Source organism: Seriola dumerili, unplaced genomic scaffold (assembly GCF_002260705.1).
Source record: "Seriola dumerili isolate Sdu_G_001 unplaced genomic scaffold, Sdu_1.0 BDQW01000025.1, whole genome shotgun sequence".
NCBI classification, from domain to species: domain Eukaryota; kingdom Metazoa; phylum Chordata; class Actinopteri; order Carangiformes; family Carangidae; genus Seriola; species Seriola dumerili.
Genome location: NW_019174280.1, coordinates 466,256 through 482,391, shown reverse-complemented (window position 1 = coordinate 482,391; position 16,136 = coordinate 466,256). Strand labels below are relative to the sequence as shown.

General features: G+C 40.0%; 1 protein-coding gene across 1 annotated transcript; it reads left to right on the top strand.

Annotated features, from left to right (window-relative positions):
• The first annotated feature begins 2,175 nt into the window (after nucleotides 1–2,175).
• On the top strand, nucleotides 2,176–15,517 carry psmc6 (proteasome 26S subunit, ATPase 6). The gene is made up of 14 exons (XM_022770380.1): nucleotides 2,176–2,269; nucleotides 2,652–2,731; nucleotides 3,266–3,305; nucleotides 3,913–3,965; nucleotides 4,696–4,763; nucleotides 5,577–5,691; nucleotides 5,934–6,021; nucleotides 6,255–6,316; nucleotides 6,396–6,519; nucleotides 7,534–7,595; nucleotides 8,942–9,062; nucleotides 9,150–9,230; nucleotides 14,998–15,069; nucleotides 15,162–15,517. The coding sequence occupies exons 1-14, from the start codon at nucleotides 2,185–2,187 to the stop codon at nucleotides 15,278–15,280; spliced, it is 1,170 nt and encodes a 389-aa protein (XP_022626101.1). The 5' UTR covers nucleotides 2,176–2,184; the 3' UTR covers nucleotides 15,281–15,517.
• The last annotated feature ends 619 nt before the right edge of the window (nucleotides 15,518–16,136 follow it).

Here is a 16,136-nt window from a genome sequence, read left to right as displayed (position 1 = left end):
AACCATTGGCCCATATAACTCTGCACACATGATTGCATTCCTGGACACCTTACACGACATTCTCACTGTTCAGAGACCAGAGCAGACCCGATATGTTATCATATGGGACAATGTTAGTTTCCATAGGGCTGCTTTGGTCCGCAACTGGTTTACCGATCACCCACTCTTCATGGCACTCAACCTCCCCCCATACTCTCCATTCTTAAATCCGATTGAAGAGTTCTTTTCTGCCTGGCGCTGGAAAGTCCACGACCGCCATCCCCATCAACACGCAGCCCTTTTACAGGCAATGGAGGAGGCATGTGGAGATATTGAGCAGGCATCATGTCAGGCCTGGATACGGCATGCAAGGAGGTATTTTCCCCGGTGCCTTGGACTGGAGGACATCGCATGCGATGTAGATGAGATTTTGTGGCCGGACCCAGAGAGACGGCATGATGTAGGCTGATTGTCTTTTTTTTGTGAATTTATTATTTTGTGTTCTGTGCTGTGTCTTTGTTTTGACGAGTGTGAATAAACACCAATACTTGAAGTTTGGATCCCTGTGTGTTTACAGAACTATGACAAAAGTATGACCTCAAACTGACCTAGCCTACCTTGTGCACAGAGAAAGCAAAAGCCAGATGTGTTTTGTATTCATACCATCAGTGTGTAGTTGGCACATTATGTGCTTAGTAAATGATGGCATGTGTTTACTGTTTGATACGAAAACACCATTTTTACTAAGGTGTGAAGAGTTAATCAAGCTGTGTTCGCTTTTGCAAGAGAACTATAACGTTTTGATAATTTGGTGAAAGGTTTTCTCATTTGTGTGTAGAGTTTAGCAAAAATAGCCAATGTTGCAAAAAATGTGCTTAAGCATTCAGAAAAAACTGTAACACAAATAATACTGAATAAACCTACCTCCATACATTGTCAATTTTTCCTCCTTCATCCCTGAGCTCGAGCAATATACAAACAATGCAACAGTGACATCTAGTGATCACATGTGAAAACAGTGAGACAGAAAATTAATAACTGGCTAGTAAGTATCACATTAATTCGCAAAATGGAGAAATCACAAACCCTCAGTTACTTCATTTAGAAATAACTCGAGGAGAGAAAGAAAAGAGGATAGAAGTAGTCAATGTCTGATTAGTCAGTCTGACTGAAATATTGAACAGTGTGTGGATCATTGTTGGTTTAGTTTTTATTTCTCCTCATGTTATTCTGAGCTGCGGTGATGAAAAAGAGAGTAAACGCTTCAAACTGTCAGGAATCCTGTCAGATTAAAGAATCTGTGTTCAGTTCAAATGAAGCTAGAATAGTTATTATGTAGTAATTTAGTGTGATAAACTCTCATGTGGTTATAAAAGAGAGAAACTTCTCTTCTCTTTATTTAAAGTCAACAGCTTTTTGCATGGTCATTCATTTCTCAACATTTCACAATCCGCATATTCTGCGGAAAAACAAATCTTCTTCTCACCAAACAGGTTCAAGAATAATACAATTTTAGTAAACCAGTTATTCAGTATTAAGGGACAGCTATTGAACTACTCTGAATCTCTTGATAACATGGTTTACTGCAATTATGGAGATTGGTTGATACGTAACTTCTTAACAATAAAGTAAGGGAAGTGAAACATTATCTTTTTCAGTTTAAAAATACATTTGTGTTAACTGTTTAGAAACAGTGCTACACTGTTTCTGGCTTGAAACATAAATCCTAATATATCGTTGACAACACTGACTGACTTTTCTCTCTACTGGGAAAATTTACTGTTTGGTCGATAATTATAATCTTATATAATTATATATATAATCAATTTGGTGATTATTTGAATGAAATGTCATATCCATGAATCCAAATTGAGCTATTCTAAACTTTTATTTTTTATTTAGTAATTAAATTTAAACATTTATATATTAGGCTACATTAAAAATATTTAAACTCAAAAAATAAGAAAGCTGCAAAAACCATCGATTGGTTCTTTGCTGTTGTGTTTGCAGTGTTTTTATTTGGATCATTCCCCCTGTTGTTAAATCTGTTAAATCTTAATAGTCTGTTCTGTGAGGTTTTTATTATCAATAAAGATGTTTTGTAAAAAAAAAAAAAAAAAAAAGCCGGAGAAGAGAAGGAAACTGCCTCTGGAGGAAGCACACGTCGTAGTGACGTTCCAATTTCCCAGCATTCATTGGGGCATCATGGCGGACGGCAGAGAGAAAGCGCTGCAGGACTACAGGAAAAAATTATTGGAACATAAAGAAGTTGACGGGCGATTAAAAGAATGTAAGAGACGATTTAACTTCTGTTTCTGTGGGGAGGCAGACACCTTGTTCGCTTTGATTGGGACCCATGTTATTGGATAGTTAGTATTAGCTAGCTGGACAGGTAGCTAGTGCTTTGTCATGCAGTTAGCATCTCCGTAGAAATGAATGGAAGTGAAGCAGTTAGCGTTAGCAGTGCTAACTTAGCTTGCGAGGATGAAACAGACAGTAGCCCTGTGCCAGACAGTTCGTTGGTTAATGACTTGTTAAAGTCAGTTAACGATAGCCTGTGTAGCCTTATTGTGACATACATGTACGTTAAGGCTATCGAGAGCTTTAGGCTAAGCTAACTTTGAACAGCTAACGTTAACTCGGCTAGTGAGCAGTGTTTGTCTGTTTTTCAGTGAGAGAGCAGCTGAGAGAGCAAACCAAACAGTACGAGAAGTCAGAGAACGACCTGAAGGCTCTGCAGAGTGTCGGACAGGTAAAGGCTTTTTATTCCCGCTCTGTGGGCCGTGTATCAACAGTATTACAGACAGTCATCACGAGACCACTGAATACTTCTGAAACTCGGTGTATTATCACTGCAGGACAAACGTTGGTGACACTCGACTTGTATTTTCAATTGTCATTTGGCTAACCAAGACTGACTGTGCTGTTTACTACCCTCTGTCAAATCATTAGAGGACAGACTAAATTGACTGTAAAACATTTTTATGGTAAGAAATTATCAATACATTTTTGATACAGTACAGTATTTTTTCTAATCTGATGATGTTTAAAATGCATTGGAAACAGTTTTTACTTCATTAGTTAGTATTTTATAGTCGACTCAGGATCAATATTTTTATACATGGTGACGTTGCCATCATTATATCCACAGTGTTTATCACACATCACACATTTTGTCTGAGTGCCTTCAGTGGGTGGAGATCATGGAGGGACAAACATGAGGAAGAGGATCACAGGCCGATTTCCTCTTTCTTTACTAACATCATCTGTTCCCTGCTCCCTGCAGATTGTTGGAGAAGTGCTCAAACAGCTGACTGAGGAGAAATGTAAGTTCCCTGGTGGATATGTCATGTTTAAAGGTTTCATGTAGTGCTGTGACATGGTTTTGTTCTTACCTCAGTGAAAAGGCAACATTTCCCCACAGTTTATCGCCGATGTTTGCCAGCCACAGTCTAATATGTTTGTAGAATTATTTTTACACTTTTCATAATAACATATAGGATCTCTATAGTAGTGTTTTGTGCCATTGTGCCTTCATTGTAGAGCTCTACAATGAGCGGCATGCAGCACAGCTCAGCCACTCACTCACTCACTCACTCTCTCACACACACACACACACACACACACACACACACACACACACACACACACACACACACCATACTGGCCCTTGAGAGCACCTGTGCACCTTGAGAGTGTGCTGTGTGCATCACTGAAAACACTATGCCATGTTAGATCAACCCTTGCCTACAACATGACTTTCTCACATTTCCACATCTCTGCTCTTCTCTTTTTTTCCTCTCTCCTCACTTCTCTTGCATCTGTTCTGTCAGGCTCATATTTTAAAATATTAAATAAGACCTGCCGTCTTGAAGCTTGGTAACCAGTGTTTCACTCAGACATGTGATGCTAATGTTTTTTGTTTGATTCCAGTCATTGTCAAGGCCACCAATGGCCCCCGATACGTGGTTGGATGCCGCAGACAGGTAAGTAACAAGAACACCATGTGATTCATGCACTGCCAGGATTCAAGTGTGGCAGATTTTGGTCCAAGGACATTTATATCAAATAAAAACATTAGAACATCCTGAATAGACTTGCCAGGTTAAAATAATTAATGTGACTTGTATTTGAAGGTGAGCTGTATGTATATAAATGAAATGTGATGAAGGACACTAATTGCTTTTTTACTCGCAAAGGTTGTGTTGACACTCACACAGAGCTATGATGTAGTTGTTGTCAGCTCCAGTAAAAGAAGTTCACTCCTCACTGGTCTCCACCACCACCTCTGTGCTGTCCGCTGTGTGTGTGTGTGTGAGGCTGCAGCCTGACACAAAAATGCAGTAGTTTTTTTCCAGTTCATTTGGCTCAGGCGCTGCACCTTGAAAACCTGGTGTGACTGAATGAAGTGTGTATTTAAAATGATTTTTTCTTATTCATTGCATTTCATTCAGTCTTTTGCAATGTGTTATTGCACATGCTCATATTGCGAAGACAATGAAAATATGATTTATTGATCAGAGATAATAAATACCTGTCAGATACATTGACTACATGAATTTACACACACATTATGTTTACATTTATTTTATTTATTTTTCATGATATGTTGATTTTTTTTTTTAAATGACTTTGAACACTGAGCAATCTCAGTAAATACTGAGCTCAGTGTTCAGAAGGTAAACTCGAATCAATACTTTTCATCATCTTTTTCAGTTGGACAAGTCACAGCTGAAGCCAGGCACCAGAGTGGCTTTGGACATGACCACACTAACCATAATGAGGTAGGCTGGATGTAATCATGAAACTGTTTCACAGGTTAGCAACGATCTCAAGGTGTAGGTGTTTTTGCTGAAACCTGACCTTGATAGTCTGCATCATGGTGTATGTCCTCCTCCCTATGGCACTGAGGCAGCCTCTTGCTGCATATTCACATGGGACAAATCAATAATCAATTATTGTTTATCACAGCAGATGTGCCTCCAGACTCTGTTGTAAAGAATGACGAATTCAAGCTTCTGCTCAGACTCTGCCATTATGATTCTTCATGTGTGAGTCAGGCTGAGGTGGTGAACTACCCAGATCCTGACGCATCCTGTCCTGTGATCAATTTAATTCGTAGATGAGGACCTCACACACTCATTAAGTCTCTATTAAGTCATTGTCCTGGGTGAAATGTTGCCACTTCTCCTTTTCCCTTAAGGAAAATGTTTTATTCTGTAACAGGGTCTTTATATTTTATGATGTTATCAATACTCACCTCAAACACTACATGAAGGTTGCAGTAATACTGTCCTGACTAACTTTTAATCACTATCCTAGAACCATCCTGAAAAACAAATTTAACTGTCCCAAAATTAATGTAAACTGTCAACGGATGGGACAGAGCAAGACTCTTGCTTCATAGTAAGATTAGATTAGATTGTTAGATTTTTGCTTCCTATTGCACTCCTGTTTTTGAAATGAAATAAATTATGAATTTACATATAAAATCCTTTTTGTTCCAGGGAAGATCTCTGCTCTGTTAGTCCTGTTAACTCCTGTTAGTGTGGTGCCTTGTCCTTACAGAACTCTGCATGTCTCCTGTTCTTTCAAAGGTACCTGCCCAGAGAGGTGGACCCTTTGGTGTACAATATGTCCCACGAGGACCCAGGCAGCGTCTCCTACTCTGAGATTGGAGGCTTGTCCGAACAGATCCGTGAGCTGCGAGAGGTACAACAAAGTTTACAGCAACAATCTGAAATCATGCAAGGCACACTCTTCATGTGTGGCTGCTTTGTGGATTGTATTGCTCACACTCTGATACATGCACTGGCACTATGTGTTGTAGTGAACCAGAGGCTCTCACAGTATGTGTTTTTATGAAATGACTTTGTATGGTTGGGCTTTGATTGGATGGATTTTGTTTTAGATGAGAAAGCAGATGATAAATGTTGGTTATTGTTATGGCGCAGGTGATCGAGCTGCCTCTCACCAACCCCGAGCTCTTCCAGAGAGTGGGCATCATCCCTCCTAAAGGCTGCCTGCTCTATGGGCCTCCAGGTAAGTGACTCAGTGAGAATCTTTCATCACACACCAATGACATCCATCAGTGCTCATCACGTTTGTGTGAGTACAAAAAGAGATTTAAGCAGAGATTAACTTCTGAGACACTAACACATTTGTGAATCTTATTTGGGTGCTTCATATTATTCATTTGAATTTAATAAGACAAACATAATAATCAGTGTTGGACCAGTTCATTTGGTATTGATAGAAATTCCCCTCTCTGACAGGCACTGGGAAGACTCTTCTTGCCAGAGCAGTGGCCAGTCAGCTGGACTGTAACTTCCTCAAGGTGTGTATCAGCAGCACGCTCAGGGTGTACTGCCACACTGCAGTGCATTCAGTCAGCTGATGGTGTGTGTGTTCTGTAGGTGGTGTCCAGCTCAATCGTGGACAAGTACATTGGTGAAAGTGCCAGGCTGATCAGAGAGATGTTCAACTATGCCAGGGACCACCAGCCATGCATCATCTTTATGGACGAGATTGATGCCATCGGTGAGTGACTTAAGATTCTGTTTTCTCTCTCCTTGAGTTGAAGCATTTAAATTCAGGTTTTCAAAGGGTGTGTGCTGCTTCTTATCTGCTCTACAATGTTTTTAGCAGTTTTGTGTGGAGCAGCTAAAGATTCCTGTCGTCTTTGTCACAATGAGTTAAATGTGGCTGTGTAAATACTTGAAAGTTCAGTAACAAATACACCAAAGCTTCAAGCAACAGTTTGCAGGTTCTAATCCTACTGCTGAAAAGAAGGAAGCTGCTTTTTTGATGTTTTTGATGTAAACTGAGCAACTGGCTGAGACAAACCAGAACAATTAATTCACATCCTGTTCTGAATGTATTCTTTTTAAAAAAGAACCAGTAATAGTGTGAGCTGGATCAATAAGTGTATGAATAAAATAAAGATAAAATCAACTGGATAATTTTTGACTTCACAAGCACATGAAAGATTACTTAATTTAAGTGTTTTCTGTTCATTACTAGACAGAGCTTTTTAATATCTTAAGTCCTTTTAGCTGATAAATACTTTCATAAAGTCTGCTGCTGCCTGAGAATTTACACTAAATAAGTGTTTGAGAAAATGTTTAGGCCCGAATCTGTGCTTATTGATCATGCCAGAGTGTCATTTAGATAGTGGAAAGATTGGTCGTTAGAAAAATAGTTGTTAGTGGCAGCCCTAAATCCTGCTAACAAACAGACAGTAGGACTGTCACTTTTTCCAAAAATCAAGATTAAACGAATTCGAAATGACCCGCAATTTGTTCGAACAGATCATTACAGCTTGAATATGAACTTTTCATCCCACATGTGAATGGATGTTCGAATTTCGAATAAAAAGTGACAGCCCTACAGACAGCTCCTTGACAGAGGTCATAAATTACAGTTAAAGTTTTTAATATGACTGCGAGCTTCACAGTTTGTCTATGTGGGGCTGAATTACTCGAGGACCAGGCGTCTGTAGGTTTGGGTGAATCTCTGAATCCTCACGTCATGCTTATGTGTCGTTCCCTTTAGGCGGCCGTCGTTTCTCTGAGGGAACGTCTGCTGACAGAGAGATCCAGAGGACTCTGATGGAGGTAATGGAGTCACTGTGATGCCCCACTAACAGATGTGGTATACAACACAGCCACCCCTGTTATTTCCTATGTAAACCCACACATATGCTTTTCTCCACGTTATTATTTATTTCATGATGGAAGGATCATTCATGCTCCACTGGAAGAATGATGTCCCTGTTTACAAGTATATAAGTAATAATTTAATGTTAATAACATAACAGAGGCTTGTCCACAGCACACACTGCTACAGTACCAATCAGTGCTGTTTATTCAATGTCTGTTGCAGTACAATATAGAGTTTTTTTTTTTCCTTATTTCACCTGTGTGTTTTTATAGCTGATAGAATTTCAGTTCATCACTTTAGTCCAACACAACAGAGTGTTAGGGTCTGTGAGGAGAAAATACTCTATACTATTTTTAAATCAAAATATTATCATATAGAAAATAGTCATTTTAATTTGTGTTGACATAAACCTTGAAACTCTTCATGGCTAACTCTGTTCTCAGTCTTTGGATATGTTTGTGTAGCTTGACTAGTATGCTGATCGCTACATCACACCTCTCCACACTAAGGTCACAGTTGTACTGGCTCATGGACGCGTACACGGACAGCTGCAGGCAGCTGTGTACACCAGACACTTAGTTGTTTTTGTTTATACTACTGAAGGACGCGTTCCTGACACGCGGTAGATCATCGTCTGTGTGTTGTGTGCATGAGCACTATGCATCAAATCCCATTGGTCACATCCTTGCAAGAAGAGCTGCTTTGTCTGCTGTATTGTGAAGTGTAGAGGTTAGGGTACCCATGTTTTATTTCCAGCTCATTTGCAGTAGGTACCATTGTAGTGTAGCAGCTGCGTGAATTGGTGTGTATGTTGACGTCGTGTACAACCTCAAATGACAAAATGTGGAATACAGTAAAACCAACATATACCTAAAAACTAAATGTAATACATTTGGCTACAGAGAACATGAAATAACGTCCCCTACAAAAAGAAAGGAAATGGCTCAAAGTAACAAACATCAATCTGCCTCAAACTTAACATGTTTAGTAAGAGTCCTGGTCTGAAGACATGTACAATATTCATTTATAGTCATAGTGCCACCTACTGGCTACAGGAGATATACTTTGATGTACCCCTCCTAGTGGGACTATGTCTGCCTCAAATGAGGACTGAAAAGCCTTGAAGTGACAGTTGAGGTTATTTGTGGTGGGGTTGAGTGAGGTACTGGTATACAGTCAGTGTGTTACCTGCAGTTGGTCTGGTCGGCACCCCCCAGCAGCAGGAGTACCAGCTCAGAAGCATAGCGAAGTGCTGCTGTGTCAGCGTGTTGTATGTATGTGTGTGTGTGTCTCCTGTCAGCTGCTGAACCAGATGGATGGCTTTGACACACTGCACAGAGTCAAGATGATCATGGCCACCAACAGACCTGACACCCTGGACCCCGCCCTGCTGCGGCCCGGCAGACTGGACCGCAAAATCCGTAAGATCTCCAGTTCCTTTTGATCATGTGTTTGTCAGCTCTGTGTGACCACACGCAGCAAAACCAATGTCCTCTTGTGTTCTTCAGATATTGAGCTGCCCAATGAACAGGCTCGTCTAGACATCCTCAAGATCCACTCCAGCCCAATCACCAAGCATGGAGAAATAGGTCAGTCAATCGTCCTCTATCCTACATGATCAGCAGCTTGTCACAAGAGATGGGTATCGTTAAGATTTTTACGTTGCTACTACTTTACAAATACTGCTTATCGATCCAGTACCTCAACTGTATTCTTATAGATTAGTACTGCAACGGTTCTCTTATTGATCCAGTACTTTAACTATCCGATACTTTAACGGAACTGTTATTGATCCGGTACTTTAACGGTACTGTTATTTAACAGAACTGTTATTGATCAGGTACTTTAACAGTACTGTTATCGGTACTTTTTTGTTATTTTGTAAGGGAAAACAAGAACAGAATTAAGATTGCTTTTCTCACATGTACTCAATTAATATAGAGTAGCAAACTTCAAAAGCATTTTTTTTAACAAATCAGTATTAAAGACTGATTTTGTAATGATGGAAATGTAAAACAAATGTAATACACAAACAGAATTTTTTCTTTGACGGTATTTTTACTGTGCAGTAGTTCAGCAGCAGCCCCCACATCACACAGATGGCAGACACTGTAGCCTGGTGTTAGCATCGATCTCACTGATGAGCCTTCTGTGTGAACTCACCACCTGGAAACAGACAAGCAGTTTCAGTGCAAATGTTACTGCTTATAATAATTATATTATTACCAACTGTCAGGGACATTGGTAATAATATAATAAACTAGAAAATTCCAGGGAAATTTTGAGTGCCACGGGGGCTACTGCCGGGATGAGTACATGATTTATTTCCAGTGTTCAAAAGTCACCCTGATCATATTCTGGTTTTGAGAAATGTCTTGATATAAAAGACTGATATAAAACAATGTCACATCCCTCCATCATGTATTATGTGGGAAATATCTCATATTCTGTGTTGTTTTTTTTTTTATAAAACAAGAGGCAACATGTCTTCAAACTGGCATTTAAAGGGTTAAAATCCTTAAAACATTTGGTAGGTTTGAGCAGAACTGAAGTGGTTTAAGAGATGTATGCAAAAAAAAGCAGAAAAAAATATTGATATATGATGATTTTATAGCATTTTCTTTGTGTGTCCTTTTTTGTACGCGAGGAACCCCAGAGGGTACAAAATGTGTTACCAGTGTATAATAGACCTGTAACAGTAACTGACATTAGATTTTAAAAATATGTCAAAAAAGACACTTTCTTGCAGAAATCCATACCTTCAGCTGTAACACAGCCAAAATGATCAGCAAATCAAAAAAGAAAAGTGAAGAAAATGTCCAAAAAAGGACAGAGGGACCCCTGAGGGTTAATAAATCCCATGAACCGCTATTTAAATTACCACTATGTTTTTTTCGGTGCTAAATTTAACATTACTGGGGAGGAGAGCAACGCGACTAGAAGTGACAGCGAGAGAGGGCTAGTAGCTTCTCCTCTCCTCTGTCTCAGCGGAGACCGTCACAACTTCATTCACTCATTTAACAAAACAAAAAGAAAAGCAACAAAGGAAGCAGTAAATGGACTTACATATTTAAGACCTAACTAAATGTAATTTAAGACCTAACATGCGGCTAATGTAAAGCTAGCGGAGCTTGGAGAGTTGGTTATCTGGTTGCTAGGCACGCACACACGCACACAGGTCAGGAGCTGCCGTTGCCATGGCAATGTGAAAATCTGCCCAGAATTTGGCTTCTACATGGCTTAAAACAATTGCAAATTATGAGAAAACCGTTACTTCTTTTCAAAAACCGAAAACACCGTGACAGACACTGAAGCCAGAAGTTTCTTACAGTCTCTATTTTATTCAGATATTCCTTAAAATGAGTGAGTAAGCTCAGTGCGAAGACAGAGTGAGATTCTTTTGAAAAAAAAAGACGATTACATTAGGTGTCAATGAGAGTGAGACAGGTATTGCTGCCGGACTCGGCACCCCCGTTTAAATTTTGTGCAGACCCTGCCTGTCAAAGTTACATTTTATGAATCCCAACAACTATGTCTACATTTTCAGAAAGAATTATTTGTCTCCTTTTTACGGTTTGGCCGTGAGCTCGAGTTAAAAATAAAAATAAAGGTTATTTTTTACTGCTTCACGCACTCTAGCCAACTGACGCTGTCACTCTAACTTTGAAGAAAAAGTGATTTCCACTCCTCCTTTGAGTGCTCATAGTTTGAAAAGTTTACATGTTATGTAAAAACAGTTGTTGTGTTTTGGAGAGAGCAGAAGTTTTCCTCCGTTTTATAGTTTGAATCACATTTCTACGTGCAGGTATGAGAGAGCTGGGTGACTCAGAAAAAAGGTGAAATTTTGTAGAAAAAAGGTGAAATTTTGTGGGTTTTTAAAGAAAATTACAATGCATTCCTAATGCATTATTTATTCCATATTTTGCTGAGCACCGAGGCACTCCTCTACAGCTAGAATAGCTGAGAGGAGTGCCTCGGGGCAGAGGCATCTATTAATATTCCTTCGGGCTTATTATTATTCTTCCGCCAAATTTTGGCACGTAACTCGTCCCGCAGCTTTGAGAAAACCCCGGTAATATATACATGAAAACGTGCGTCTTGATCCCGAAAGAGGTGCTATGACTTTTGGTGTTAAAATTCCAATTTTTCCCAAAGTTATTCCCAAAATACTGGGAATAAATAATGCATTAGGAATGCATTGGAATTTTCTTTAAAAACCCACAAAATTTCACCTTTTTTCTACAAAATTTCACCTTTTTTCTGAGTCACCCAGCTCTCTCATACCTGCACGTAGAAATGTGATTCAAACTATAAAACGGAGGAAAACTTCTGCTCTCTCCAAAACACAGCAACTGTTTTTACATAACATGTAAACTTTTCAAACTATGAGCACTCAAAGGAGGAGTGGAAATCACTTTTTCTTCAAAGTTAGAGTGACAGCGTCAGTTGGCTAGAGTGCGTGAAGCAGTAAAAAATAACCTTTATTTTTATTTTTAACTCGAGCTCACGGCCAAACCGTAAAAAGGAGACAAATAATTCTTTCTGAAAATGTAGACATAGTTGTTGGGATTCATAAAATGTAACTTTGACAGGCAGGGTCTGCACAAAATTTAAACGGGGGTGCCGAGTCCGGCAGCAATACCTGTCTCACTCTCATTGACACCTAATGTAATCGTCTTTTTTTTTCAAAAGAATCTCACTCTGTCTTCGCACTGAGCTTACTCACTCATTTTAAGGAATATCTCAATAAAATAGAGACTGTAAGAAACTTCTGGCTTCAGTGTCTCTCACGGTGTTTTCGGTTTTTGAAAAGAAGTGACGGTTTTCTCATAATTTGCAATTGTTTTAAGCCATGTAGAAGCCAAATTCTGGGCAGATTTTCACATTGCCATGGCAACGGCAGCTCCTGACCTGACCTCTGACAGCCAAGGGCTGCGTGATGTCATCGCTACAGTGACACAGAGAAGATTTTTTACCCTAACCCTATCCCGGCAGTTGCCCCCGTGGCGTAGTTAAATTTATTTCTGTGCGTTATCAAAGGTTTCCCTCCAACAGTGTCAGCGATAGCCAGAGCATATTGTTTGTGGGTTGTCTATATGTACGTCCCATTCTCATGGACATGATATCTCAGTAACGCCTTGACGGAACTTCTGCAAATTTGGCACAAACATTCACTAGGACTCAAGGATAACTGAGTAGATTTTGGAGGTCAAAGGTCATGGTGACCTCAGATCACTTTTTAGCCATTACTCAAGACTTTACAGAGTAATTATGACAACATTTCATACAACTGCTTAATATTTTATATGATTCTGGATAAACAGGGATGTAGCCTGAAACTAGTCTGAGTGGAGGAAGCAGACAACCGTGAGGGTGGTAATTCTAGTTCACCATTTAACTCAGTGTGTGACAACATGTTGTACATTTACAAGGCAGGAAGTTACACCAGCTTAGTCCATGTGATCAGCTTATTAATAAAACCATTGTGATTTATCTTTTACATATTTCAGCTCAGGCCCCAGCACTGTTAATGTCCTAATGACTGAAGTGGTGACTCATTAGTTTGCACATCGTGTGTTCTAGGGCTGAACAATTTGGGAAAAGAATCTAATTGTGATTTTTTTTTTTTTTTTTTTTTTAACCATTATTACAATTGCAATTTAATATGCGATTATTAGTTCCTAATCTTCTGTATTATTCAACAAACACAAGCAATAAATCATTCTATATTATGACTAACAATACAATATTAGATAGATTAAACATAAACTGTTCTTTCCTGTAGGCCAGGCCTATGTGTCATGTTGAAATTAGATGATGCATGAATTGATATGAATGACATTTTTATTTAACTACTTCCATCACAGTAGTATATTGACTGATTTGTTTACAGCCTTGTAAAAATGTAAAATTGTCTGTCGTTATGCAGATCATGGAGATCCCAGCTGGTCGAAGTCTTCATTAATGAAATGTACCATAAGACTCTGATTGGGCTCTGCTGTATGGCCTGACCACGTCAGTTGTAGTAGCGAAAAACTCCGCTGCGACTCTCAGCGTGCATTTTTCATATAGCTCTGGTATGACAACCTGGCTAAAATATGTGCGGGAGGGCCTGCTGTACCGCTTATCCCGTGTATTTATCAAAGCCGTAAACCCAGGCTTGGTCACTGTGCCCTATCTTTCCCTATGAACTCTGTTATTGCCTGAGTAATTTCCCCGTGCTGTTTTGAATTACGTTCATATGGAATTATGCTTTCAAACATAAGGCAGGTTCTGCAAAATACCTGACGCTGTTAAGCATCTTTTTTTAAAGCCAAAATAGTTCCACACAACCGACGTACTGCTCCTCTTAGACACTAAAGTTTTTGCAGTGCCAGGTTCTGTCGAGCCTGAGGCCATTATACAACAGGTCAAAATGTAGCATGCCAAGTTGTTGCTCCCTCTTTTAGCTGACTGCTCTACTCCTGCTTGCATGTCATGTGACCAGAGTGTAATCGCAGCCATTGAGGTTAGAAAATCGCGTTTTATCATGTCGCGATATTATTGCAAAAGCAATTAATCGTTCAGCCCTAGTTTGTACACAAAACATTTTTGCTTCATTAATGACGTTATGAGTCCGAAACATCAGATGAAAACCTATCCAAATGGCACCTATCCAAATCCTCATCAACACTACCATGCTGCCCTTGAGCAAAGACCTTAACCCCCAACTGCTCCAGTGGAGCTGTTCAGTGGTCAAAGAGAGGCTGCCTCAGTGTAACTACTCTGAATAAATAAAAAAATAAACTGGTAACTTAATGAGGAATGATGATTGTTCAAAGGAATGAGACCACTGTGGAGTCAGTTGTGTGTTAGTGCTGGTACAATGGGCCCGTGCACTCTGACGCTTCACACTGCATTGAGTGGAGCTGACTGAGTGTTTAAATGGGACCTTACATTATGCAGAGAGGCTCATGACCTCAGACAAGACATAATACAAACCCTGCATGAATACAACCTGGAGGAGTTTAATAGATCTTACAGGTACGGGTCGGGTCAGGTTGCAGGTCCAGACCTAATTCAGATCCAGATAACTGTGAATAACGGGTGACTTCTGGTACTGAGCTCTGCTAAACTGGACTCTTACTTGTTGCGATTTGCTGCTTCTGAGAAGCTGAGAGCTGCTGTTCACACACTGGTAAACAGCCAGACGAAGGCATCACTGTGTCTTTGTTTGTGGGTGTGTGGCAGGACCTCCTTCGTCTCACATCAGATGCAATGTAGAGCATAAGTTGTGGTGAATATGGATAAAATGAAAACAGGGGAAGCAGAGGTTGGACAGTCCTGTGAACATAGAACCTCTCCTGTGCTTTTCAGATTTCGAGGCCATTGTGAAGCTGTCAGACGGCTTCAACGGAGCTGATCTGAGAAACGTGTGCACAGAAGCAGGTGGGACATGAAGCGGTCTTTCAGTATCATCTTTACAGGCCATGTTATCCATGAACAGCTGTGATCATGTGAATCTGCGTGTCTGTTTGCAGGTCTGTTTGCCATCCGCTCTGACCGTGAGTATGTCACTCAGGAGGACTTCATGAAAGCTGTGAGGAAGGTGGCTGATTCGAAGAAGCTGGAGTCCAAGCTGGACTACAAGCCTGTATAAAGCCTCTTTGTCAGTGCTTTTCTCTAGCTAATGTTTTTTATTGCTTTGTCATGGATTTGCTGTGTTCTCTGCTTTAAGGTCAGAAACAACATGTTATGCTATGTTTGTGGGAGGCAATATTAGAATGAGCACATTGTCCCAACAGTAACTCCTGTTTCCACTTGTTAGTCTGACTCTGGCATCCCACACAACACTTGTATAAATAACTTGTACTGAAATATACCTTCATGTCGTAAGCTCTGTGTTCTTCAGTTTCTTCTGTCATTACCTGCGGCTGAGTGTGGTGACATGAGCAGTCTGCAGGGCAGGCACATGCTTCAGAAACATGACAGTCATTTAATTACAGTATTCATGACTCAAGTTGCAATTACAAGCTTTTTCAGGCCTTTCAACCACTTCCAGTCCTCATCAACAGATGACAACTTACAACTCCATCTTATGATGAAGCCTGTGGATGGTTGAAAGCTCTGAAAAAAGCAAGTAAGAGGGTGTAGAGTGTCGTGGAAATTTTCTGCTCTTGGTGAAGAATGAAATAGAGACTTCCGTCGGCCGACAAGATTTTATTTTCTTTGCAAAGAAAAGGTCAATCAACATGCGAGCGGTTCAAAATGAAGAAAGACCCCGAGCATGGGGAACCTTGAACATTTATAACTGAGGGAAAACACCCACCCCTGGGGTGTGTTTCACGTCTTTTGCCTGCTGTGGGGTCGGCCTCTTACCTATGATGTGCTTTCACACTCTTTTGTCTTTCGCAGGTATCGGCACCGACCCCCTGAAGTGTGAAGTAAAGAGGTCTAGTCAACACAATTTAAAATACAAAAGGGTTTGAATATTGATGAGAAAGTGAGAGGTTGGG

Excerpts from the sequence above, each read along its gene's own strand:
- psmc6 (XM_022770380.1), top strand. The coding sequence starts at position 2,185 with ATGGCGGACGGCAGAGAGAAAGCGCTGCAGGACTACAGGAAAAAATTA. Across the intron at positions 6,022-6,254 it reads CCTGCTCTATGGGCCTCCAG|GCACTGGGAAGACTCTTCTT; the intron begins GTAAGTGACTCA and ends CCTCTCTGACAG. Across the intron at positions 15,070-15,161 it reads AAACGTGTGCACAGAAGCAG|GTCTGTTTGCCATCCGCTCT; the intron begins GTGGGACATGAA and ends GTCTGTTTGCAG.